Source organism: Pelophylax lessonae (assembly GCF_965119305.1).
Source record: "Pelophylax lessonae genome assembly, chromosome: 6".
NCBI classification, from domain to species: domain Eukaryota; kingdom Metazoa; phylum Chordata; class Amphibia; order Anura; family Ranidae; genus Pelophylax; species Pelophylax lessonae.
The window spans coordinates 115,906,411-115,931,691 of record NC_138773.1 but is presented as its reverse complement, the minus strand read 5'-3'; the positions used below and the strand labels follow the sequence as shown (position 1 = coordinate 115,931,691).

Sequence of the window (25,281 nt, the reverse complement as noted above, 5' to 3'; positions counted from 1 at the left end):
AGCAACAGCTAATAATGATACTAGTTTAGTTTACATTATAGTTGTTACGTCTAGGTTTCCTAATTATTTTCCAGAAGCACATTAAAATAAATTCTATGTCTACAAGTTTATCATATTTTATGAATTTTTTTTACAACACACAACTTGGGAAAGTTGGATGGATAGGTTGTTATAACAAGGATGTACAAAAATTGTACATTTGGAGCATTAATACTAGTTATATTATAAATGTATCTTATTTTAAAAAGAATAGATTTAGGAATTTTAATAATGACTTATGGATATATACTTCTATTTAAGAAGATGTTAATTAGATCTAGATGGAAAAAAAAAAAAAAAAAGGTATAGTTGAAAAACATACAAGCTCGTGTGGAAGCGAAGGATCTGATTTCACACTGGGGCGACCTGTCAGGCGACTTGGTCGCCTGACAGGTCGCCATAGGTCGCCTGCCATAGAGTAGCTGTGGACCCGTTCTAATAAGAGCGACACAAGTCGCTCCGACTTAGAAAAAGGGTCCGGAGCTTCTTTGGGGCGACCTGGAGCGGCCTGCATTGACTTCAATGATATGAAGTCCCTGCCAGGCCGCTCCGAGGTGAGGTCGCCCCGGCAAGTAGCGTCGCCCCAGTGTGAACGGGGTCTTAATGTGTCCAAACAGAGTTATTGTCAAACAAAAAATACAGAATGTTGAAAAAAGAGCACGCAAAAGAGTTGCTTGCTGGTCACAGATAGATAGACTATATAAAAATGAATATGGCTAAAAAATGAATATGGCTATTGAATATTGGAGAGTTATGATTACTTATCATACTTATAGTTGTGTTTGGTGTGAAAGATAATGTACAAAGGCTTATATTGAACAAATGATTTAGTTATAGAAATTTCCTGGGATAGAAGATATTTTATTTATTAATAATTGATATTCTGGAGCAATATAATTTTACATATCAAAGATATTATTTACTTCTTCCTTACACTGAAATAGGAAAATAGCTATATGATATGGTCAAGGACGTAAGCGTTTTTACAAAAAAAGTTAAAAAAATTTATGAAATTGAAGGAAGAAAATCTTTGATGATATTACATAATTTGAACGGAAAACTAACTAAAATGAATAAATAATATACTAATGTATAGTCTCTTGATAGAATGAAATAATTTATTTTTTCACAGGAAAATCTCTGGTTTTGGAGAAGTGCTTATGTACATTATCTGACATATCCAATTTTAATATTGTGTTTGTTATAATTTGTTTGTATCGCTTAAAAAAAATAAAAAAAAAAAAGAAGATGATGAATGCACTTTTATTAGTTGATTATAGTGCATTGAGAGGGAATGGTTAGAGATTTAGAGTTTAATATTATTTTAAATGATAACAGTCTGAAATACATGTGAATGTTATAATATGTTAGTTCTGAAGGTTACTTCAATATGTCTTTGTAAAGGACAGAGAAGCAATTTTGCTATGTATGTATTTCTATTCCGAGTTCCTATGTTAGTATGCTAGGAGGAGTTGTCTTATTAGAGATTGAAACCATATATGCAAGAGTGGGTGTTACTTCTTTTTTGGCAATACTACCTTCTTGAGACATACTTTTTGCTGATGTCATCTTTACATACAGTATAAGAATACACTATGTTTGACGTTCTTGAGAGAGAGAGAGAGAGAGAGAGAGAGAGAGATGAGAAAAGGACATCCTACACTCCGAATACTCCCTCTCTCCTTTTGGAAGGGTGAAACATTTCCGCTTTGCTCCGTTTTGCTTTACTTTAGGAAATAAAGTAAACAAACTTTTGTATCGTGCGAGCTGAAGAGTCTCCAATTTCTACTATGAAAAGGATTTGGAACAGTGTACACATACCAAAATTCGGTACATGTGTCTGTTCAACAGAAGCCGGTCTAATGACTGGCTTCTGTCAAATGGTCCTACTGGAAAACCAGCATTCGATCAGCTCTTGCAGCCATTGCTGCAGCTCTGATCTGCATTTTCTTGAGGGGGGAGTCCCTCTGTCAGAATACAACAAAGCAGTAGGGGAGATTGATTTTGTTGAATGAAAAAATAAAAACTAAGCGTGTACACTGTACTTTGGCCCCATGACATCATAAAGATATGAGATATACATCTAGAAACCCAGATGATAAAGCCGTTCCTCTGAAATAGATTACTTACAGGGCTACTGTACTCTTGTGAATAGCTTGTAGCTAAGTAGATTGCATAGAAGCAACCACCCAATACTGAGATCACAATGATATTTAAAAACAAGCGCAAGGCATAGATTCTCATGGTTTCTCTCCGCGTCCGCTTCTCTTTCCTTTGACGTTCCGTTTCTTCTGCCAAGTCTGTCTGTAAAAAGAACAATGATGTTATAAAGTACTTTTATTTTAGGTTTCCAAACTGATCTTTCTGAAGAGAAGCCTTTAAATACACTCTCTAAATTGGAACAAAATTTGCTGGTTATATATTATACCGGCTATATAGGTGAGTAAAGAGGGGTGTGGATACATTTGACAGCATATGAGGACTATGAATGAATTCTCATCTAAGGAAAAGTAATACAATACATACAATCATTTTGTAATTTAAGGCTATTAAAAAAAAAAAAAAAACATTTAATCCATGAAACTAAAGTCCAACTCCAGGTTTCCAAAAACCCGCCAAGCCCATATCCATCCATGCACCACTCCCCATATTTACTTACAGAAGTAAGGCCGTAGATCTATGCGCACTTCAAGTCTTTGCACAGCAGTGCGGTATGCTGTGGTGAAATGCAATGCCTTCCACTCTGTGCGGTAAAGTGCTACATATCTGCATTTTACTGCTGCTTAATGAATCACACCTCCCCACTGTGTTGCAGTGTGAGCCTGCATTAATCCAGTGTGGAAAAGAACCTGAAGTTGGGCTTTAACGACTTGCCGACCAGCCGCCGTAGGTATACTGCGGCAGGTCAACTCTGTCCCTCGAAACGACATACCTGTACATAATTTTGTGTAGCAGTTAGTGGGGGCACCCGCACACACACCAATTGGCTAGAGGGGGAGCCAATCAGCAGGTCTGGCGGATGTGATGCCTGCCAGGCACCCGCGATCGCTCCCCATGGAGATAGAACGTAATAAACACAGGGATCCTGTGTTCCTCCTAAATAAGAACACAGGTCTCTGTGTTCATCCAGTAAGAAAAGCCCCTACACAGAAAGTATCCCCTAGGCACACATTTAAGCCTTTGAGCGCCCCTGTTAACCCCTTCCCTGCCAGTGTCATTAGTACAGTAACTGTGCATATTTTTTTATTACTGTAGTAATGTCACTGGTAACTGGTGATCAAATACCACCAAAAGAAAGCTCTATTTGTGGAAAAAACGGACATCAATTTTATTTGGGTACATCGTTGCACAACCGCGCAATTGTCAGTTAAAATAATGCAGTGCCGTATCACAAAAAATGGCCTGGTCATTAAGGGGGTAAAACCTTCCGGTCCTTAAGAGGTTAATTATGCAAAAAGCTCTTATTTGACTGCCAAGAAAATTCATATTTGCATAGACAGTCCCAATATACCAGTTCCTGCGAGCCTTGCGATTGGTTCAGTGATTTCCCCATAAGCCTGGGACAGATTATGTGTATATAACAGTCCCTCTTTTTTCCCTTTATATAAACAGAATTGATAGGGGAGGGGATGTGAAATTTCATATTCACTAAACTGTACTTCTATTTTAAGAATCACCTGTCTAAATTTTTGTTTAAAATTTTGTAATGTATTTAAGTAGCCTGTAGAGGAAGTTCCTTAAAGCAAAAACACAAGTTTGCTTCAGTGGTAATATTAAATTCTTTATAACAAAGTATGTCTCTTGGTTGTCATTGTTCTCTCACAGGTCAAGCAGTGTGCTCTCCACCTGTGAATGTAAAAAACAGGTTCTACTGATACCCAGCAGCGAGAGGTGCTCAATCATGTCTCAAACACAATAGCTCCAGAGAACTTACTTTTAACTCAAGCGAAAGACTGCTGTGCTTTAGATCAGCATAATTCTGGTCTGTAATGCAGAAATCCCAGCCGGCAAATATTTTATTACAGTAACTCTGAAACCGATCTTCATCAATTACCAGACTCTGCTTAAAACCTTTTACTGCCCTGAAAATTGTAATCCATCAAAATTATGAATGCATAATAACAAACTGCAGTTAGAAACTAACATTAGGTAACCAGCAAAGAAAACTTTACCTTCTCACAATCCAGACAATGCTTAGGAACAAATAGGTAAACGTGACCATGATATAGGCAAGAGGCAGACTATATTGGATGACGTAAACAGTGACTGTGTCTATGGTGTAATAACCATAGAACAGATAAGTCAGTTCCAGAAAACCCTGTAAGAAACACAGTATTGTAATATTAGTACTAAAACTGAGCCTTAGTTAAAAGGAAGCCTGTACTGAGGAAAAGTATAGGCTGCCGTGGTTCAGGCCTCATTCGCACGGGATTGTATTGCCAGCTGTGGCAACAAATCTAGTGGATTACTGCAGCTGGTTTCAGAAGTAGATGCAAATAGTTGCATCCAGTCAGCCTTTACAAAATCAATGACAGGCTGACAGAGGCCGCAGCTGTTTTCCCCCGGGGAAATTGTCTCTCCTTAACCGCAGACAGTCTATGTGCAATTTTATTCAAACAGCGGCAGGCAGCTGTGGCCACTGTCAGCCTGTCATTTTTTTGTACATGCTGAACCGCAGCAACTATAGGCATTTACCTGTGAATCCAGCTGCCGGAATCCACAGGATTCTTGCTGCATCTGGCAATAAAATACCATGAGACCTAAAAGTGTATGTATACACAAAAACAAACAGTCAATTTATTACAGTATACCAGTCCTTAGATTTTGTGGCTGTATTAGTTTTCTTTACTCAGTTTTTCCTCTTATTTCTTCTGGTAAGTCTGCCATTAACACACTTGCTGTCCTAAGGTGTCAACACTCATTCATCATACTGTACCTATGGAGAAACTATAGTACAGCCGAGGTTGCTACCTTAGACCAGAGGTCTCCAAACTGCAGCCCACAGGCTAGATGTGGCCCTTTGCTTGCCTTTATCTGGCCCTTGGGGCACTATTCTTTCCACTGATGAGGCACGCTTTCTCCTGCTGACACCAAAGATGGGGCACTATTCCCCCCACTGACACCAATAATGTAATTTGTTGAATTCCCACTGACCACCAAGCCTATGGCACGGTTTACTCCTATGAATGCCAGGGCATATTCTACTCCCACTGGCCATAGTCCGGCCCCCAAAGTTTGAAGAGAAGTAAACTGGCCCATTGTTTTGAAAGTTTGGACACCCCTGCCTTAGGCAGAAGTGTGTAATGACTACAGATCACCTCCAACTTTCCCTAACTCTATTTAATTAGGGGAGGGGGGATTCTGTACTACAAGCAGGGCTGAAAACATGGCTATCAGAAAACAGTGCAGCATTAGTATAGAGGACAGAAAAATAAACATTCATTGGATTTCTGGAAGGTTCAACATGTATATATTCACACCTATTAAACAGATTTAATTAGTAAATTGTTAAAGTTCAATATTATGATTTAATGACATTTAGCCCCGGTTCACACTTATGCGATGCGGGAAGGCTGCGAATCCGTAGCCTGTTCCCGCATCGCAAACACTGCCATATGCGATACGCTGTGGGTGTCAATGTAATCTTAACGACACCCCCAGTTTGATCGCATATCGCAGTGCGATCTTGCAGTTCGCACAGGATCGGATCGCACAAGTGTGAACCGCTGTGCGATCCGATCCTGATGCGGCTGCAAAAAAGGGTCCTGTGCGTGTTTGCTGCGGGTGCGGTGCGAATTTAGCCAAAGTGTATGGCTAAACTCCCACCGCACAGCCGATCGCATGTAATGAAGGAGCAGTGCGCTCCGACATTACATGCGAACGCCGCAGCCGCATAAGTGTGAACCGGCTCTTAGAGCCTGAGGCGACACGACTTCGGGGGGCAACCTGTGAAGTCGCGTGCACCGCGACTTTGGCGCGACTTGCAGGGACTTCACATAATGGAAGTCTATGCAAGTCGCTCCGAGGTCACCCCAAAGTAGTACAGGACCCTTTTTCTAAGTCGGAGCGACTCGTGTCGCTCCTATTAGAACGGCTCCTGTACTACTCAATGGACCGCGACTGACCGCGACTTGTCAGGCTGACAAGTCGCGGCAGTGTGAATGGGCTCTTACAGGGAACAAGCATGGAGATGAAGAGCTTTGACTCCACTGTTTGTCACTTGTTCACTGTTTGACTTCACTTGTTCAAGATCAACGATTTAAGAACTAATGAAACCAGAGACAATCAAGCAACCTGAATTTTTAGAAAACAGAATATTGTCAGATTGCATTTTTCACCAGCTTCGGATTATCTAACTGTCTGAGGTTTTTATCTGCTGCACCTAATTTGAGGCGGTGTAATGCACAATGCTGGATTATCTTTTCATATTACGGAGACTGCAAAATAATTAATGAATCTCCATTACTAGGCTTGTAATACCTTTCATTTATGTTACCTAAATACGTAAGACGCCAGAGGGTTATTTAGACCATTAACCAATAAAAAGTGCAGAGTGACCTTTCTACTGCTTGCTATGCAGTAAACATATATCACTGTCCATAACCACATTTGTGGCTATGTTGGAGCTGGAAACCATATAGGCAAATAAAATAAAAGATTCAAAGATTCAGACTATTTGCTAGGGGTAGTAAGGCTTTCCCTAAAGAACAATTTTCATACACTATTCTCTAAATCAATTTTAAATGCAATATAAGTACCTGATTATTATTTTTTTATATATTATACTCCTGTAACCCTCAGTACAGCAAGACGGGCAGAGGGAGAGCAATTACTACAAATTAAAAAGCCATACAGCACAGCCCAGATGTCAATAAATTGCTTTAGTGGGTTTCATTGGTTAAAGCACTGAACACTAACTAAAAGAATAGATATGCCACAAAATAGCTACTAGACAAAAACCTACCAACAAATTGGATACCTGGTTTACACCTTGTCACTGACAAATACTTTTTGCTAAACATATTCTAAAAGTCAGATAAGTGTTCCACATTTCTCATTTTAAACAAAATACATCAGACTTGTGTAACTACTGGACACCAATTTAAAGCCTACTTTGAACACTAGGCATGTGAATAGACATTGCATACTTTCAGTGAGAAAGAGCTCTCCATTGTGTACCCTCACATGAATAGAATTTGCCTTGAATGGCAACCACATAACAGTACTTGTCTGTTGTCAGGGGGAAGACAGTAGTTCTGCAGAAGACAAAGCACATACCGTTCCAGAAAGAAAGTCTATAATATTATTGTAGAAATACATAAGTCCTTTGCTGACTGGTGAGTATTTTGTACATTCAGGTGCTGTCAAGGAAAAAAAAGAAAAGCCAAGTAAGGATGTAGAAATAAATTGAGATTAAAAGTGCTTGCAGTGCATGCAGTGGTCATAGTTAACAAAAGTTGCATCTTACCAATACCGGAGGAAATTATTTGGCTGCTGTTAAAGATTCCTTGTTTGGAAATGGCAACTGGCAGTATTGTAAAACAGAACACCAGTAGGAACATGACAAAATTCAGCAACACTAAGAATCTCAGAAAAGAGAAATAAGACCCGATGCCAGTGCCAAATTTACCTGAAAAAAAATTAAAATTATATATATATATATATATATATATATTTTAATAATACTTTTTGTGCAAATACAAGCATATACATTAAAACCATTACGTACCAGAAACCACATATAGCTTTGATAGAAGACAGTTTGGAATATAAGCAGAATTAGTGACATATTGACAGATCGTCAAACAAACACTATCATATACACTTTATGTTCTTAACTAAATTACTCATTGTATAGAAATGTAATATTTGGACATTCATGGTCTGTTCCCATAATCCTTTATGGCCACCCCAAGCATATCCAACTGTCTTTTTTGCAACTAGCATACTCAAATGGTATAAGCTTACATCTTCACTCATTTAACAGTTTCAAGAGAGTTCCGAGTTTCATCTAAAAAAAAAATAGGCCTGCAGAACCCAAACTTCTAAAATCCATGAACATTGGGCAGCTTTATCCTCATTTATAAAAAAATAAAATTATTGCAATTAACTTGCATTTCTTGGTTTTAATAAACCTGAACTATTCGTTTTACAACTCAGAAGGTGCTCAAAAGCTTTTTTTGAGCTGCTCAAAAAAAGGTGCTAAAAATTACTCTCTGCCCTAAATCACTCTTTAAATAGGTAAAACATGTGAGGATGGAAAAAAAACTACTGCAGGAGCTGAATAAATTACTACAAAATATGAGAACCCCATATTACCAGAGCTTCAAACAGAGTCATATGGAAAATAATATGCTTACGATTATGCATTAGAAGATTTATTTTCTTTATTTGGGGCTGAAACACACCTTTGGTGCAAGGACAGGTCCGGATGGGGCCTTTAACTGGTCACCCCCCCCATATTCAGGGACACTGGAAACACACTACATTTATATATAATAAAATAGGACATTTATCCCTTCTTTATGCTAAACCTTTCATCTTGGGAATAACCACTGAATTAGTGTCAGTACCTCTAAAGGGACACATTTTCTGCCAGAAATTCCACTGTACTCTACTGGTGTTTTCAACATGCTACGACTCTCAACCCTCACAGTCACTTTTGGTCTTTCATTCAAAATCTAAACAAATATACTCCAATGAAGAATAGCCTACAAAACAGATACTGGATCTTAAGCCTGCATACTACACACCAGATCAGCTACGTTTCATTGCCTTTTATTAAACATATGTTCCCTTTATACTGAAGCCTCAGGTATAAACGTTTGAACACCTAACAAGCTTTTTCAACTCAAAATGAACCATTACATCTCTGACCGATTGATGGTAAACTACATATGCATGTCTGGACAGAGCTAGAATGTTTTATCCACTTACAAAGACACAAAGTACAGAGCGCCTACATAGAACTAAAGCTAGTGTATTCAGCCATAGCAACCAATCAGAATTAATTCTACTTAAGCCAGACCAATACAAGATGGATACTATTTGCTTGCTCTGTATTACTACTGTAACATGATCTGATCTGGGGAGTAGCATCACTGTTCATTCTAATGCAGGCTGCAAGGAGAAAGATGTGGCGATAGATTGATGGTGATTTGAACAAATGGTGAATTTGAACAGGAGGGCTTATATGCGATCTCTATAATTAGGTCTGTGGGTTTTTCCTTTATATTAATTATTGTGTTTCCACAGGCAAGTTAAAGTAAAAATAAAACTTGCTTTAAAGCCTAACTCCAGGAAAAAAACACTTTTTGGTGAAAGAAGAAAGCTATTCTATTGCAGTCTGAGTCGCCACTGGGGAGTTTATTCAGTTCCCGCTTTAACATTTGTCAAATGGACAGGAACTGAGAGGAGATCTCCCCAATTGGGAAAAATATGGTAATAAAGAGTTGACAGCCTTTAAAAGGAAAGTACAGCCAAAGCTTGTTTGGCAGTACTTCAGCTGTGGATCACAGGAGTGCAGTCCATTCCCCTTTTCAGCTGTCAGTGGGCTGAGACCCGCTGTCAGCTGATGTCACAGAGGCAGTTCAAGTTGGGGTAAGATCGCAATTATATAGTCAGGATTTACCCAGGGGCCTGGACCGGCAGCTGGTCTAGCCTCTCAGCGATCTGCTTCCACCCCCACCACAGCTCAGAGCTCAGTGCTCCAGTCAGCGCGCGGGGGCGTGAGGCAGAACAGAGTCGGAGACTGCCAGTGACCATCTCTCTGCTCACAGAGCACTGAGAACTGAGCCGGTGGGGGAAAGAAAGATGCAACTTCGGATTGAACCTGCATCCACCTAGGTAAGTAAGATTTATAGAAAAAAAAAAAAAAAACTCCATACTTCTCCATTAACCATTTCCCACGCTCTCTAGAACCATAATAACAATTTTGGACAGAGCTGGGCATTGGGCAACTAATCCTTACCCTCAATACTGTGAATGTTACTCCTCCAGAGCTGGAGATTGGACATTAAAGCAGTAGTATCTCCTCTGAATTTCTGATACACGCTTCTGCTGTTGCCTTTCAATTGACCCCATCCTGAGGTTTTCTGGAAAAGCGTTGTCTGGATGCGCCTAAAAGACAGTAAGGTAGACACAATCATGACTACAATGGAACCTAAAGTGAATCTGTGGCTGCCATGCGATATACATTCAAGTATTTATAGGTTAACAATTAGATTGCTTTAGAACATGCCCTAGCTTACCTACCTCTACATGTGCAGGTACTGCGAAATAACTTATCCTCAAATTTACCAGCGCACAAAGGATAAAACTGCTCGATGATTGATCACTTTGATTAATACAATTAGGCACAGAGAAACTGCCCCATCTGCATAGTCTGTACTTGCATTTCCTGCCCCATCAGACTCTAACCACTTACAAAACGAACTTTTACCCAACAGTGCTCCCCACGCTGCTCACTTTTCTGTTGCTGTCACTACAAAACCCCTGGTGCCTCCAAGTATAGGTTAGCACATGACCACCTCCAGTGTGTTTCTGGGGGGGGGGGGGGGGGTGGGTTAATCAGTCTTGAGCACCATTACATGTCACCACCCTCCGAGCTCCAACACTAGTTTGGTAGCAAATGCAATGGTGGAATGAGCAAACGTGGAGTGCCCGAGAGGTGCACATAAAGTGGTCAAAAGGTGGGTTTTAAACACAGTCACCATTACTTTGCCTTAAACATTACATAGTTTGCCAGCTTGAGAAAAAAAAAAAAAAAAAACAAGTTACCTATTTATGCTAATAAAAAAAAAAAAAAAAATCTCCATATACAGAACTCTATACCCACAGTTTTTTTTCTAGAATAAGGCAAAAAAAACAACACCCTATAAAATTGTCCAAAATTCTCCAGTGGGGGGGGGGGGGGGGGGGGGGGGGTCGGGGAAGGAATTTTAGTACAGGTTATAGGCTGCTACTTTTAGATGACTGGACATAGGCAAAGAATTAGGGATACATACTCCACTGAGTCCTCAGTTTTGTAGCTACATAGTTACATAGTTAGTGAGGTTGAAAAAAGACATCAGTCCATCCAGTTCAACCTATGATGTGTGTGTGTTTGCTTTTAACCGTACATTGTATACCCCTGTATGTTGTGGTCTTTAAGGTGTCCATCTAATAGTTTTTTGAAACTATCAATGCTCCCTGCTGATACGACTGCTTGTGGAAGAGAATTCCACATCCTTACCGCTCTTACAGTGAAGAACCCCTTACGCACTTTAAGGTTAAACCACCTTTCCTCTAGTTTTAGTGAGTGGCCAGGCGTCTTATTGTATCTCCTTTCTCTGAATAGTTTGTTCCTTATGCTCGGGTCACCAGTACAGTATTTGTACATTGATATCATATCCCCCCTCAATCGTCTTTTCTCCAGAGAGAATAGGTTCAGTGCTTGTAGTCTTTCCTCATAGCTGATGTCCTCCATTCCCCTAATTATTTTTGTTGCCCTTCTCTGGACTTTCTCCAGTTCCAGCACATCCTTCCTGAGGACCGGTGCCCAGAACTGGACAGCATACTCCAGATGTGGCCGGACCAGAGTCTTGTAGAGTGGGAGCATAATCTCTTTATTTCTGGAGTAAATCCCCTTTTTTATACATCCCCGTATTCTGTTGGCTTTGCTTGCGGCGGCTTGGCATTGCATGCCACTGCCAAGCTTGTTGTCTACCAGTACCCCCAAGTCCTTTTCCATCCTAGACTCACCCAGAGGTTTCCCCCCCCCTAGTGAGTAGCTTGCTTTCTGGTTTCTGGCCCCCAAGTGCATTACTTTACATTTTTCAACATTAAACCTCATCTGCCATGTAGTTTCCCACCCCGTTATTTTGTTCAGGTCTGCTTGCAAGGTTTCCACATCCTGCATAGAAGATATTGGCATGCCTAGTTTAGTATCATCCGCAAATACGGAGATTGTTCTAGATATCCCCTCCTCTAGATCATTTATGAATAAATTAAACAGGATTGGTCCCAGGACAGAACCCTGGGGGACCCCACTTTGAGTACTCACCATTAATCACCACCCTCTGTACTCTCCCCTGGAGCCAGTTCTCTATCCATGTACTCACCTTATGGTCCATATCTACCTTCCTTAGTTTGTACAGTAAGCGTTTGTGGGGAACGGTGTCAAAGGCCTTTGCAAAGTCCAGATACACCACATCCACCGGCTTACCTTTATCTAGGTGGCAGCTCACCATCGTAGAAGGTTAATAGATTGGTTTGGCACGAATGATTTTTCATGAATCCAGGCTGATTACTACTTCTAATACAGTTTTCATTACTAAAGTCTTGTATGTGGTCCCTTAACATCCCCTCCAAAATTTTGCAGACTACCGATGTTAGGCTGACCGGCCTATAGTTACCCGGGATATATCTCGGTAGCAAACAATGCCGAACCGTAACAGAGGGAAGGATGGCCTGTGTCCTGTACAATTAAGATAAAAGGAAATTAACTTACCATATCTTGGAGTACAGTACAGAAGACCGGCTTCATATTTATAGACCTTGGGATGTCCCCACGCAATGAAGAAGAAGAGCAGGCAACAAGGCAAACAGAACTGTACCAACAGGCCCAACAGTAACAAGGGTCAGACCCAACTCAGTGCTGCTACAAGAACCTTGCAGCCGAAAACTGTATCTGCAGAAGATTGAATGTCCACTTGGTAGAACACTGAAAAGGTATGCAAAGAAGACTGGGTAGTTGCCTCACAAAGCTGGGCAAAAGAGGCTTTATGTCAGTATGCCCTACCAATCTGGTAAAGTAAGCAAGTATTGGTACAGGAGCTGCTTTGTCCTGTAGAGTGTAGTTTCTTGATATTAGTTGTCTTATCCACCTACCAATAGTGAATCTTGAAGTAGATTGTCTCTTGTGAGGTCCTGAGGACAGAACAAACATGGAGTCTGTCCTCCTGGTAGAAACTGTAGCGTTTAGGTAGACTCTGATCATGTCCAGACAATGAAATTAAATAAATTGGGTGCTTTAAAGTATGGCAAAAACAAAGGAAGGACTGTGTCTTCAATGATGTTGAAGATTGACCTTAAGAAAAGGAGGGTCTTGGGTGCAAGACTATTTTGTTCTTTTGTTCTTGTAAAATACAAGGAATGGCCACTTACAAGACAGCCTCTATAGCCATGACAGAGGCACCAGGAAGGCTACCTTTGCAAGAGAGATCTTTCAAAGGGGAGTTCCTTGATGGTTTCAAAGAGCGATTTCTGCAAGACAGAGAGAACCAATTGAGGTCCCAATGAAACACGGGATGCTGTAAGGGTGGTTTGATCTTAGAAATACCTTGAATAAAAAGTCTTTACAAGGAAAAGAAGCCAGAGGTTTTTGGAAAACAATGGACAAGGCCAAAATCTGTCACTTATGAGTACTTAGGGCCAAGTCATGGACAAGGCCCCGATTGTGGGAAGGCACAAGATAATTTTTGGAGTTGAAATCCCTATGCTCACACCAAGCAAAGGATTTCCAGAAACATAGATCTTTCAGGAAATGGCTTTCCCTGCTTTTAGCCATGTAGGAATGATACTTAAGAGACCCCTCTGTCACTCAAGAACCATGCTGTTAAAGCCAATGACTAAGAAGCATGATGGAACAAGGGGTCCTGATACAGCAGGCCTGGCCTAATGCAATCAGGATCACCGGTTTCTTCTCTTGCTCTATTTTGCGGAGCAGTTGAGGCAGAATTGGCACTGGGGGCAAAAGGTATACATTAGCCTGAATTGGTCGGGAACAGGGAGTTATTAGAGCATCCAATGCCAGTGCAACCTGAGGGTCAGGAGTCTTCCATCTCGGACATATCAGGTTGGAAATGTCAGGGTGAAGAGCCCATTCCTCTTGGTCAAAGCAGTGACAGTTGAGGTAATTCACCTTCCAGTTGTCCACTACTAGGATGTGAACAGCAAAGATCACTGAACAATATTTTTCCATCCATGATCAGGCTTGTGTCTTTATAGGCTATATGCCTCCTCCTGCCCTCTTGGTGACTGATGTAGGCCAAAGTTAGGGCATTGCCTGACTGCATAAATAATAACACAAACGGCACTGTAAATCTCCCATTCCCCCCTCATGATAATTAAAACACTGCCAGCTGCCAATAGAATACACACCCCAGTGCTTCCAAGTTGCTCACAAATATAAACTCACCAGACACTATTAGGTACACCGGTTAAATAACTTGGCAACACAAATTGCTAATCAGCCAATCACATGGCAGCAACTCCATGCATTTAGGCATCTAGACGTGGTAAAAAGGACTTGCTAAAGTTCAAACCGAGCATCAGAATGGTGAATTAAGGGGATTTAAGTGACTTTGAACGTGGCATGGTTGTTGGTGCCAGACAGGCTGGTCTGAATATTTCAATAACTGCTGCTCTACTGGGATTTTCATGCACAACCATCTCTAGGGTTTACAGAGAATGGTCCCAAAAAGAGAAAATATCCAGTGAGCAGCAGTTGTGTGGACAAAAATGTCAGAAGAGAATAGGCAGACTGGTTGGAAATGATAGAAAGGCAACAGTAACTCAAATAACCATTCGCTACAACCAAGGTATGCATCTCTGAACGCACAACACATTGAACCTTGAAGCAGATGTGCTACAGCAGCAGACGACCACACCAGGTGCCACTCCTGTCAACTAAGAACAGGAAATTAAGGCTACAATCCGCACAGGCTAACCATAATTGGACAATAGACGACTGGAAAAACTATGCCTAACCTGATGAGTCTCGATTTCAGCTACGACATTCAGATGGTAGGGTCAGAATCTGGCGTAAACATGAAAACATGGCTCCAGCCTGCCTTGTATCAACAGTTCAGGCTGATGGTGGTGTAATGGTGTGGGGGATATTTTCTTGGGATGCTTTGGGCCTATTAGTATTAACTGAGCATCATTTAACCACTTAAGCCCCGGAAGATTTTACCCCCATTCCGACCAGGGGGTATTTTGCGATTCGGCACTGCGTGACTTTAACGGACAATTGCGCGGCTGTGCGACGCTGTACCTTAACAAATTTGGCGTCCTTTTTTTCCCACAAACAGAGCTATCTTTTGGTGGTATTTGATCACCTGTGCGATTTTTTGATCACGCGCTATAAACAAAAAAAGAGCGTCAATTTTGCAAAAATAGCAATATTTTTCACATTTTTTTATATGAAATTTCCCCCCCAAAAAAATGTAAAAATCAAAATTTTTTAACATTTTCGGCCAATTTGTTTTATGCTACCTATGTTTGGGGAAAAAAAAAAAAAAAAAAAAAAAAAAAAAAAAAAAAAAAAAAAAAAAAAAAAATCGCAAAAAGCGTATTTTGATTGGTTTGCGCAAAAGTTATCGCGTTTACTAACAAAGGGAAAGATTTTTGTCATTTTTGTTTTTTTTTTTAACGCGTAATGGCGGCGATCTGCAATTTTTTTTGCGGTACTGCGACATCGGGACAGACAGATCGGACCCTTGACTGACATTTGTGACACTTTTGGGGTTACCAGTGACATTTCTACAGTAATCAGTGCTATATATATATATATGCACTGTTACTGTAAAAATACACTGGTAGTGAAGGGGTTAACTTTATTTGGGAGGGAGGGGCTGTGTGTATCCCTAGGGGCGTGCTTTCTACTGTGATTGGCTGTGGCTTAAGCTGTAAGGACACTGATCAACGGATCTACATACTAGATCCGTGTGATCAGTGTCTTTACAGCGAGGAGAATGACAGGTGGCTTGTTTACACAAGCTGCCTGACATTCTCCCTCTCCCCCGCCGATCGCCGAGTGACCGGCGGGTCCGCTGGTCACACGCGCGGGGGGGGGGGGGTCCGTGACCACGCGGGAGCGCGCCTCCGGCGGCGCTCGCTCCCTAGACCCTCACAAGCTAGTGACGTAGCCCTACGTCACTTTGCCTGTGAGGGGCTGACTGCCGACGTAGATCGGCGTTAGGCAGTCGGCAAGTGGTTAAACGCTACAGACTACATGAGTATTGTTGCTGACCATGTCTATCCCTTTATGGACAACAGTGTACCCATCTTCTGATGGCTACTTCCCGCAGGATAATGCACCATGTCACAAAACTCGAATCATCTCAGACTGGTTTCTTGAACATGACAATGAGTTCACTGTACTCCAATGGTCTCCGTAGTCACCAGATCTCAATCCAATAGAACACCTTTGGGATGCAGTAGAAAGGAAGATTTGCATTATGAATTTGCAGCCGACAATTTTTCAGCAACTGCAGGATGCTATCATGTCAAAATCTCTGAGGAAATGTTTCCAACACCTTGTTGAATCTTTGCCATGAAAGATTAAGGCAATTTTGAAGGCAAAGGGGGTCCAACCCAGTACTAGTAAAGTGTATCTAATAAAGTGGCTGGTGAGTGTAAATATCAGCACAACCTTAAAACTATACAGAATTAAAAAATGAAATATCAGATAATCAGAACAAGTACAAGTGAATGAAATATAGTCTGGGATAAATTTAAAAGTCTATAATAAAGAAAACCAAAGGTTCATAATCGTAAACTAAAAATCTCTGTTTTACAATCCACCAAATACTTCCACCACATGCCCAGTGCTTATCTTTAAAAAAAAAAAAAATATATATATATATATATATTACTGAAAAGTATTGCCCTCATATGGCACATTCTCTTAAAAAGGTGTAATCCCATCAGATACATCTCTTCACACTGTTTTTTAAGTATATTGAATTGAAGGCTGCAGCGATATTGCACATTGTACTATTACATTTGGGGTGTTGTATGATTTTGCCATGATTTTACCTTGGTTATGATGCGCTTTTCATCCGTCATGTGACTTAAAATGCATCAAAATGCAACATGGGTGCATATTTAATGCATTTCAAGGAGGAGCCGCTTTTTTTTTCTTTAACAGTTGAGGGGAGGGGCATTTTTGGTTCAGTTTGCCAAATATGCAGGAAGCAGGATTTTTAACACCGCTTCAAAAAGCTGCTGATAATGGCCAACAATAAATTCATATCCATTTAAATTCATGATAAAAGAAAAAGTAAAAAATAAATAAATAAATACATTTATAAAAATATAAATACATTTTTAAAAACCGTCAATTTTGGTTTCGGCCAAGTGCATCCTGAATTTTTGGTTTTGGTCCCGAAATTTTCATTTCAGTGCATCACTAGTAGAAACAGCTTCTCATTGACAAAGCTGGGTTGTAAATGCACCAAGTTCCTTGCTTGGCTGGATAGGAACATAGGCAGGTCAAGAGAGGGAGCAAGTTTGTTCAATGTCAAAAAGAGGTTATGTTGGAGAAGCCTTGAATGAAATTTGGTGAAAAGAACCTCTCTGTTGAGCCGAGACGCCAACAGATCTACCTCGGGGATGCCCCACCGGAGATAACTGATGAAACACGTCCAAATGAAGGGAACACTCCCCTTGGTACAACGCCTGCCGGCTGAGGTAGTCCAGCTGCCAGTTTTCCAACCTGGGAAAGGACTGGAACGAACCATTCTGCCCCTCTAAAATACCAGCTACCTCCAGAGCCGCCAGGACACTTCTTTTGCCCCCTGGTGACTGACATAAGCCACAGCCATGGCATTGCCAGATTGAGTGTGCACTAGACATCCCTGAAGGACAATCCGTCCCATGTTCCAGGCACAGTCTGATCGCTCGGAGTTCCAAGACATTGATCGGTAGTCTGGACTCTTCCAGTGTTCAGACCCCATGAGCAGAATTTTTGCCGAGGACACCTCCCCAGTCGGACAGTCTGGTGTCAGTAGTGACCACTGTCCAATAAAAGGGGAGGAAGGATTTGCCCAGCCGAAGCGCTGGAGAACGAAGCCATTATATGTGCGAGACTTTCGTTCCCCGGCTCAGTTGGATCGGATTGTCCAGAGACTGCAGATTATTGTCCCATTTGCACAGAATCTCCCTCTGCAGAGGCCTCGTATGGAACTGTGCAATCTGAACCGCCTCCAAGGTAGACCATCAGGCATAGCACCCGCATGCAAGTCCGGAGGGATGACCATTTGCTGAACAGCAGGAGACGAATTGCAGCCTGCGGTTTCTGAAGTTTGTCCAGAGAAAGGAGCACTGGCTAAGGCCGAATCAAGAGTCCGACCCAGATACTACAGCTTTGTGGACAGAACCAGAGCAGACTTCTGAAAATTCAGAATCCAGCCGAACTCCCTCAGTTTGTATGGTGATCTCCAGGTTTTCCACCAAAGCAGTAGGAGACTCGGCTTGCAGAAGGAGATCGTTCGGGGCAAACACTTTTGTGAAGACCCGAGGAGCAGAGGCGAGACCAAAGGGTAACACCACAAGCTGATAATGCTCCTCTCCCAGGGCAAAGCGGAGGACGCGCTGGTGACGGCACATATTGGAATGTTAAGGTAAGCATCCTTGATTTCGATAGAGGCAAGAAAATCCCCCTGATGCAGGAATGCCACCACCGTGCGAATGGACTCCACCCTGAAACTTCTGCACCCGCACAAAGCAGTCCCGTGTCTTGAGGTCCAAGCTTGGATTTACCTTGCCTTCCTCAAAAACAAGTTTGAGTAAAAACCTTGAAAACGTTCCGACGTTGGAGCCGGGACAATCACCCCTTGAAGTAAAAGGTCTTGCACCGCCCCAAACAGACCCTGTAAACGGTCTGGGGACAGGCTCAGGTTGTGCAGGTTGGAAGGAAAGAACCTTGTCGGGGGGTAAGTGCAAAACTAGTTCTTGTAGCCGGAACGTATGACTTCGTGGATCCACTTGTCTTGTACCAGGGAAGTCCACAGGACCGAAAACCAACGAATACTCCCCCCCACCCCCGATACTGGTGAGAAGCACCTTCATGCTGAAGGAACCTTGTCCGCAGGTATGGAGAAGCCCGCTCTTGACTTGCCAGACTAAGTTCCCTTGGATCCACCAGAGGAGGCCCTGAAAGGCTTTGATCCCTTTTCAGTCGCCCCTGAGGGAAAAAGTCAGAGTTTGCAACACCAGTGCAATGGTAAATACCGGCCACAGTGCCGAACCAGCCACAGTGTACATATTGCAGGCCACAGCCACTGCCTTCCTGTCAGCCAGGTCCTTAAAAGCCGGGGACACTTCAACCAAAATCATAGTTGCATAGTAAATCCGGTTGAAAAAAAAAAAGACACAAGTCCATCTGGCTCAACCAATAAAAAAACAAAAAAAACCCAAACAAAACGTAGTAAACAAAACCCAACCATAAATCCCATATACACAATTCTATACCCGCAGTTGATCCAGAGGAAGACGAAAAAACCCAGCAAAGCATGATCAAATTTGCTACAGCAGGGGAAAAAAATTCCTTTCTGATCCCCCGAGAGGCAATCTGATATTCCCTGGATCAACTTTACCTATAAATATTAGTACCCATTTATATTATATACACCCAGGAAAGAATCCAGGCCTTTTTTAAAGCAATCTAGTGAGCTAGCCAGAACCACCTCTGAAAGGAGTCTATTCCACATTTCCACAGCTCTTACAGTGAAGAAACCTTTCCGTGTTTGGAGACAAAATCTTTTTTCCTCTAGACGTAAAGAGTGCTCCTTGTCCTCTGTGTTGACCTTAAAGTGAATAACTCAACACCAAGTTCACTATATGGACCCCTTATGTATTTATACAGGTTGATTATATCCCCCTTTAATCTCCTCTTCTCAAGAGAGAATAAATTCAGTTCCTCTAATCTTTTCTCATGGCTGAGCTCCTCCATGCCTCTTATCAGTTTGGTTGCCCTTCTCTGCACTCTCCAGTTCCCCGATATCCTTTTTAAGAACTTGTGCCCAAAACTAAACTGCATATTCCAGATGAGGTCCTACTAATGATTTGTACAGGGAGTCTCTCTCTGGAGTCCATGCCTCTGTTAATACAAGAAAGGACTTTGCTTGCTTTGGAAACCGCAGCTTGGCATTGCATGCTATTATTAAGCTTAGGATCTACCAGAACACCCAGATCCTTCTCCGCTATGGATTCCCCCAGTTCTCTTACCCCCCAATATGTATGCTGCATGCATATTGTTAGCCCAAGTGCATAACTCTACATTTGTTAACATTAAACTGCATTTGCCACATAATTGCCATATGAAACAGTGCATTGAGGTCAGCTTGTAAGTTGGAGACATCCTGTAAGGAAGTTATTCCACTGCAAAGCTTGGTGTCATCTGCAAAGACTGAAATGGTACTTTTAATCCCAGACCCTTTATCATTTATAAAAAGGTATTAAAAAGTAAAGGTCCCAACACTGAGCTTTGGGGTACACCACTGATGATAACCTTAGACCATTCAGAGTGAGAATCATTAACCTCTACTCTCTGAATTCTATCTTTTAGCCAATTTTCTATCCATTTACAAACTGATCTTTCCAAGCCAGTAGATTTTATTTTACACATTAGCCGTGTGTGGGGAACTGTGTCAAATGCTTTTGCAAAATCCAAGTATATTACGTCCACAACCACCCCTCTGTCCAAGGTTTTACTTACCCCCTCATAAAAATAAATCTGGTTTGGTTGACAACTTCTGTCTTTCATGAATCCATGCTGTCTGTTGCTTAAAATACTTTTTTTCCAGCAAGAACTCATCTATGTGGTCTTTTATTAAACTCCCCAGTATCTTCCTGACTATAGAAGTTAAACTAACAGGTCTATAGTTACTTGGCAAAGACTTTGATCCCTTTTTTAAATATACGCACCACATTGGCCCTACGCCAATCCAGTGGTACTATTCCAGTCCTTAACAAGTCCCTAAAATTTAGAAACTTCAAAGCCTAAAAAGGCTTTGAAATCCCAGTGCTCAATTCTTTTAGGATGCGTGGGTGGATGCCATCTGGTCCAGGAGCTTTATCCACCCTTATTCTCTTGAAATATTTCTGGACCATATCACTTTTGAGCCATTGGGGATCATTTGGGGCTGTGTCAATACCGTCCCCATTATGGTCAAGAGCTCCCCCATGCTCCTTTGTATACAATAATTTTTTGGGGTTTGTCCTATCTTTTGCAATCTGTGGTTCATTTTAAATTTTTGCGTCCTTGATTTTACATATTCTTTTATATTCTTTGTAATAATTAAACAAGGATAGTGTTCCTTCATTTTTATATTTTTTTAAAAGCGCTTTTCTTATTATTTATAGCTTTTTTTTAACTTTGGCCGTGAGCCACATAAGTTTTATTTTTAGCCTTTTAAACTTATTACCTATGGGAATATACTTTGCAGTGAGTTTGCATAAAGTCTTTGAAAATTTCCCATTTCTGTTCTGTGCTTATCGGTGCCAATATTCCCTCCCAGTCTGAATCCTGGAGAGCAGCCCTCATCCTTGGAAAATTTTCTCTCTTAAAGCTAAGTGTTTTTGTATTTCTTGTATGCGTTTTTTGCTTACAGCTAACATTAAATGAAATCTTATTATGGTCACTGCTACCCAGATGTTCTTTTATATGAACATTATTGCATGGTTTGAGATTACCAGATCCAACAGAGCATCATTTCTAGTGGGGGCCTCAAACTTTACCATAAAATTGTCTTGTAATAGGTTTATACATTTTTGCCCTTTAACTGTTCCAGCAGTGCCATTACTCCAGTCAATGTCTGGGTAGTTAAAATCCCCCATTATTATCACTGTCCCAGCCCTTGCAGCCCTTTCTATCTGTGCCAGGAGCGGAGTCTCCACCTCCTCATTAATACTGGGAGATCTATAACAAACTCCAATGATAATCTATGTTTTACCCATGTACATTTCAACCCATACTGCTTCAGACTCCTCACACTCTCCCATCAACTAGGTCCTCTTTCACACTCACTTTGAGATCACTTCTCACATTGAGACAGACACCACCACCCCTCCCTTTTACCCCGTTTTTCCAAAAGAGCCAGGAATATTAAATAGCCCAGTCATGTGAAGAATGAAGCCAAGATTCAGCCAAGATACCAATTAAGTCATAGCTCTCCTCGTGCACAAGAGCTTCCAACTCACCTACTGTATTTTGCTTGGTAGACTTCTGGCATTTGTGAACAAGCACTTTAATTCATTGTCACATTTTGCACACTTATTTTCATAGTTTTAATTTATATACAAATGGTACCATTTCCAATGGTTGTTTGCAACATTGGAACCTTCTTATCCTCTGCCATAACTCTTCCCCCATCTTTCCCCATTCCACTCACCAATAGGGGCTGACCCCTGTCTGACCTGTCTGCCCCATTATAATCAAATTCACCCTCCCCCCTCAATCAGAGTTTAAAAACTCCTCCAGCCTTCGCATAAACCTCTCCCCTAGCACAAAAGACCCCCTTCCATTTAGGTGCAAACCATCTTTAGCATATAGGTTGCACCCCAATGAAAAGTGAGCCCAGTGCTCTAAAAACCCAAATCCCTCCGTCTTACACCAGGTCTTTAGCTATGCATTCAGCTCTCTAATCTCCCCGTCTTTCCTGTGTTGCGCATGGCACAGGCAATATTTCAGAGAATATCACCTTGGAGGCCCTTCCCTTCAACTTGCAGCCTAGTTCATTAAATTGGTTCTTAACCTCCTTGGTGGTATTCCAGAGTGTGGCTCGGGGTTATTTTCAGTACCAAAAGTGGTAACCCCGAGCCACACTCGGGATTACCCCGCAATGTTACTCACCTTCCCTGTGCTCCCCCGTCGTCCTCACACTCTCTCCCCGCTCTGTGCACGGCCGATTGCTGGCACTTGCCTTCCAGGTTCCCTCCCTGTGAGCAGAGGGGTGGAACCGGTGGCAAATTCAAAAGTGTAAATACACTAAATGTCATGATACAAAGCTGTGATCCTAATGGATTACACTGTATCATGCCATTTCAGCACAGGATTGCACCTGGATTCTTTTCCAGTGCTTTGTGCCTGAAAAATTTTGACCAACCATGGCGCCCAAAAAGCATTTTTTTTTGTGCAAAGGAGCTTTTAGACGAACTGGAAAACAGCAACAGCGACACTAAGTTACTTGAAGAACTGAGCGATAGTGATTCGTGGCAAAATTCGTCATCAGGTACGGAAAGTAACAACAGCGACGATTCTGAGGTCTCTTTCTGGCACATAGCTTGTAGAATTTGGGAAGTGTTTCAAATGATTCTTCACAATTCCCAACAGAGCGATGTGCCAGAAAGACAGCAGAATCGTCGCTGTCACTTTCCGTACCGGATGATGAATTTTCCCAAGAATCGCTATCGGTCAGTTCTTCAAGTAACTCCGTTTCGCTGTTTTCCAGTTCGTCTAAAAGCGCTTTTGCGCAAAAAGAACGCTTTTTGGACGCCATGGTCGTTCTCAATTTTCCAGGCACAAAGAACTGGAAAAGCACAGGCAGGGCACTGGAAAAGTCACCAGGTGAAATCCTGTGTTGAAATGGCATTATACAGTGTAATCCGTTAGGATCACAACTTTGTATCATGTCATTTAGTGTATTTACATTTTTGAAATTGCCGCCGATTCCACCCCCCTGCGTCGCAACACTGACAGAGAAGGGAACCGGAAGACAGGTGCCGGCATCGGCTGAGCACACAGCAGGAGGACAGCGGGAGAGCGGCGGGGGAATCGCAGGGGAAGGCGAGTTTTAAAATGTAAAACAACAGATTTCCGTGCAAAACAATGTACAGATTTTAGCACAGAAATCTGGACATAATTATACCGCCATGGAGGTTAAGGAGGCTCCACCTTCCATTTATTCGGTCATTGGTTCCAATGTGGACCAAGACAGCTGGGTTATACCCAGCCCCTCCTAGTAATTTAACAACCCGATCCACCACATGCCGAACCCTGGCACCAGGGAGACAGCAAACCATTCGGTTGAGGTGATCCTGGCGACAAAGTATTCTATCAGTCCTTCTGATTATAGAATCCCCAATTACCACAAACTGTCCAGGCCTACCTACAGTCCCCTCACCACATCTAGACGGACTGCTCTCCCGGCTGTTAGGGATAGCAGTGACATCTAGGGCTGCCACCTCTGAGCTTGCCACCTCCACATCTCCACCCAATGTGGCAAATCTGTTAGGGTGCTCAAACCCAGGGCTAGCCTTCCTTTTCTGTGAGCCCCTACCACTCCCTCTGACTGTATTAACCCATCTTCCTACCTGATAAACCTAACCTACCCCTCCGCCCTCCCCATTAACCCGACTAGCCACCTGCTTAGCGAGCAGAGGACCCCTTTCAAGGTTGTCAGTTCTGCCCAGTGATGCAATTTGCTCCTCCAGATCTCTAATGTAAGCTTCCAGAAGGGCAACCCGCTCACATCTGTCACAGTGTTATCCATCCTGGAGCAGTTGGTCCATTTTTGTATACATGTGGCACACTGTGCACTGCACAAAACCTTCAATCTTGCTAGCACACATTTTCCCCGGTAACAGCAATAATACAACGAATAGAAAATTTCAGATGTTACTGGTCAGAAGATTCCGGTTATAATCTCCTGTTTTAAACTCTGGTTTTTAACTCACCACTTAGTGAAGGTCCCCTTGCTCAGAGATCCAGCAAGCAAAAAAGGTGGCAAGCTCAAGAAAGAGCAAGCTCATAAAGGAGTCCTGCATAAATTTGAATAGCACCTGAAGCACCTGTGACAAATTAACCACCCCCTTTAATTAGTAGCCTGAAGGAAAAAAAAAAAAAAAAAAAAGGGGTATTTAAAAAGTGACAGAAAAAAAAAAAAAAGTAAAGTAAAATGCAAACAACAGTCACCAGCAGTCAAAAGCAAAAAACGATCACTCCCCACTCAAATTTCCCACTCTTCAGCCTTCAGGCAGCATATCTGGCAAAAAAAAAAAATCATGGTTTCCTTGTTCAAATCTGGAGACAAGAGGCCCCATCCACCGGTGGAACAGTCCACTTTTTAAGAATGGACTCCTCATAGGGGTACCGCATAGCAAATCGCTTAGGGACCACCAGTGGACATTTTGGCCTTTCCCACTCATTAGCGACAATGCTTGTGAGTGCCAAAGGGAACCAACGCCTCCGTTGCAGCTTCAGTTGCATACTCCATTTTTAAGGTCTCACGCACAGTTACAATCAGTGCATCCACCAGCGCCTTTTCATGCACGGCTACAGGAGTGGAGGAATCATCCTCGCTATCTGAGAACTCAGGGCGCGTGGTCGCAGACCCAGCAGAGTTACCCATGTCTGTGACAGCCAAATCAGATTTAGGATCAAAGGAGACAGATGAGGCAGGGGAAGGCGGGGGGCACTTTTTGCTAGGCCGTCGCCCAAAAACCACCTCCACCTGGGACACAAAGGACTCCAGG

General features: G+C 42.0%; 1 protein-coding gene across 1 annotated transcript in view; it reads right to left on the bottom strand.

Annotated features, from left to right (window-relative positions):
* TMC7 (transmembrane channel like 7) overlaps positions 1–25,281 on the bottom strand; it is a 119,437-nt gene that overhangs the window by 32,080 nt on the left and 62,076 nt on the right. The window contains exons 3-8 of the mRNA XM_082260567.1: positions 10,010–10,158; positions 7,508–7,669; positions 7,318–7,400; positions 4,212–4,357; positions 3,974–4,121; positions 2,170–2,343 (exon numbers count right to left, since the gene is read on the bottom strand). Coding sequence (XP_082116693.1) covers positions 2,170–2,343; positions 3,974–4,121; positions 4,212–4,357; positions 7,318–7,400; positions 7,508–7,669; positions 10,010–10,158 — 862 coding nt within the window. The remainder of the gene's footprint in view (positions 1–2,169; positions 2,344–3,973; positions 4,122–4,211; positions 4,358–7,317; positions 7,401–7,507; positions 7,670–10,009; positions 10,159–25,281) is intronic.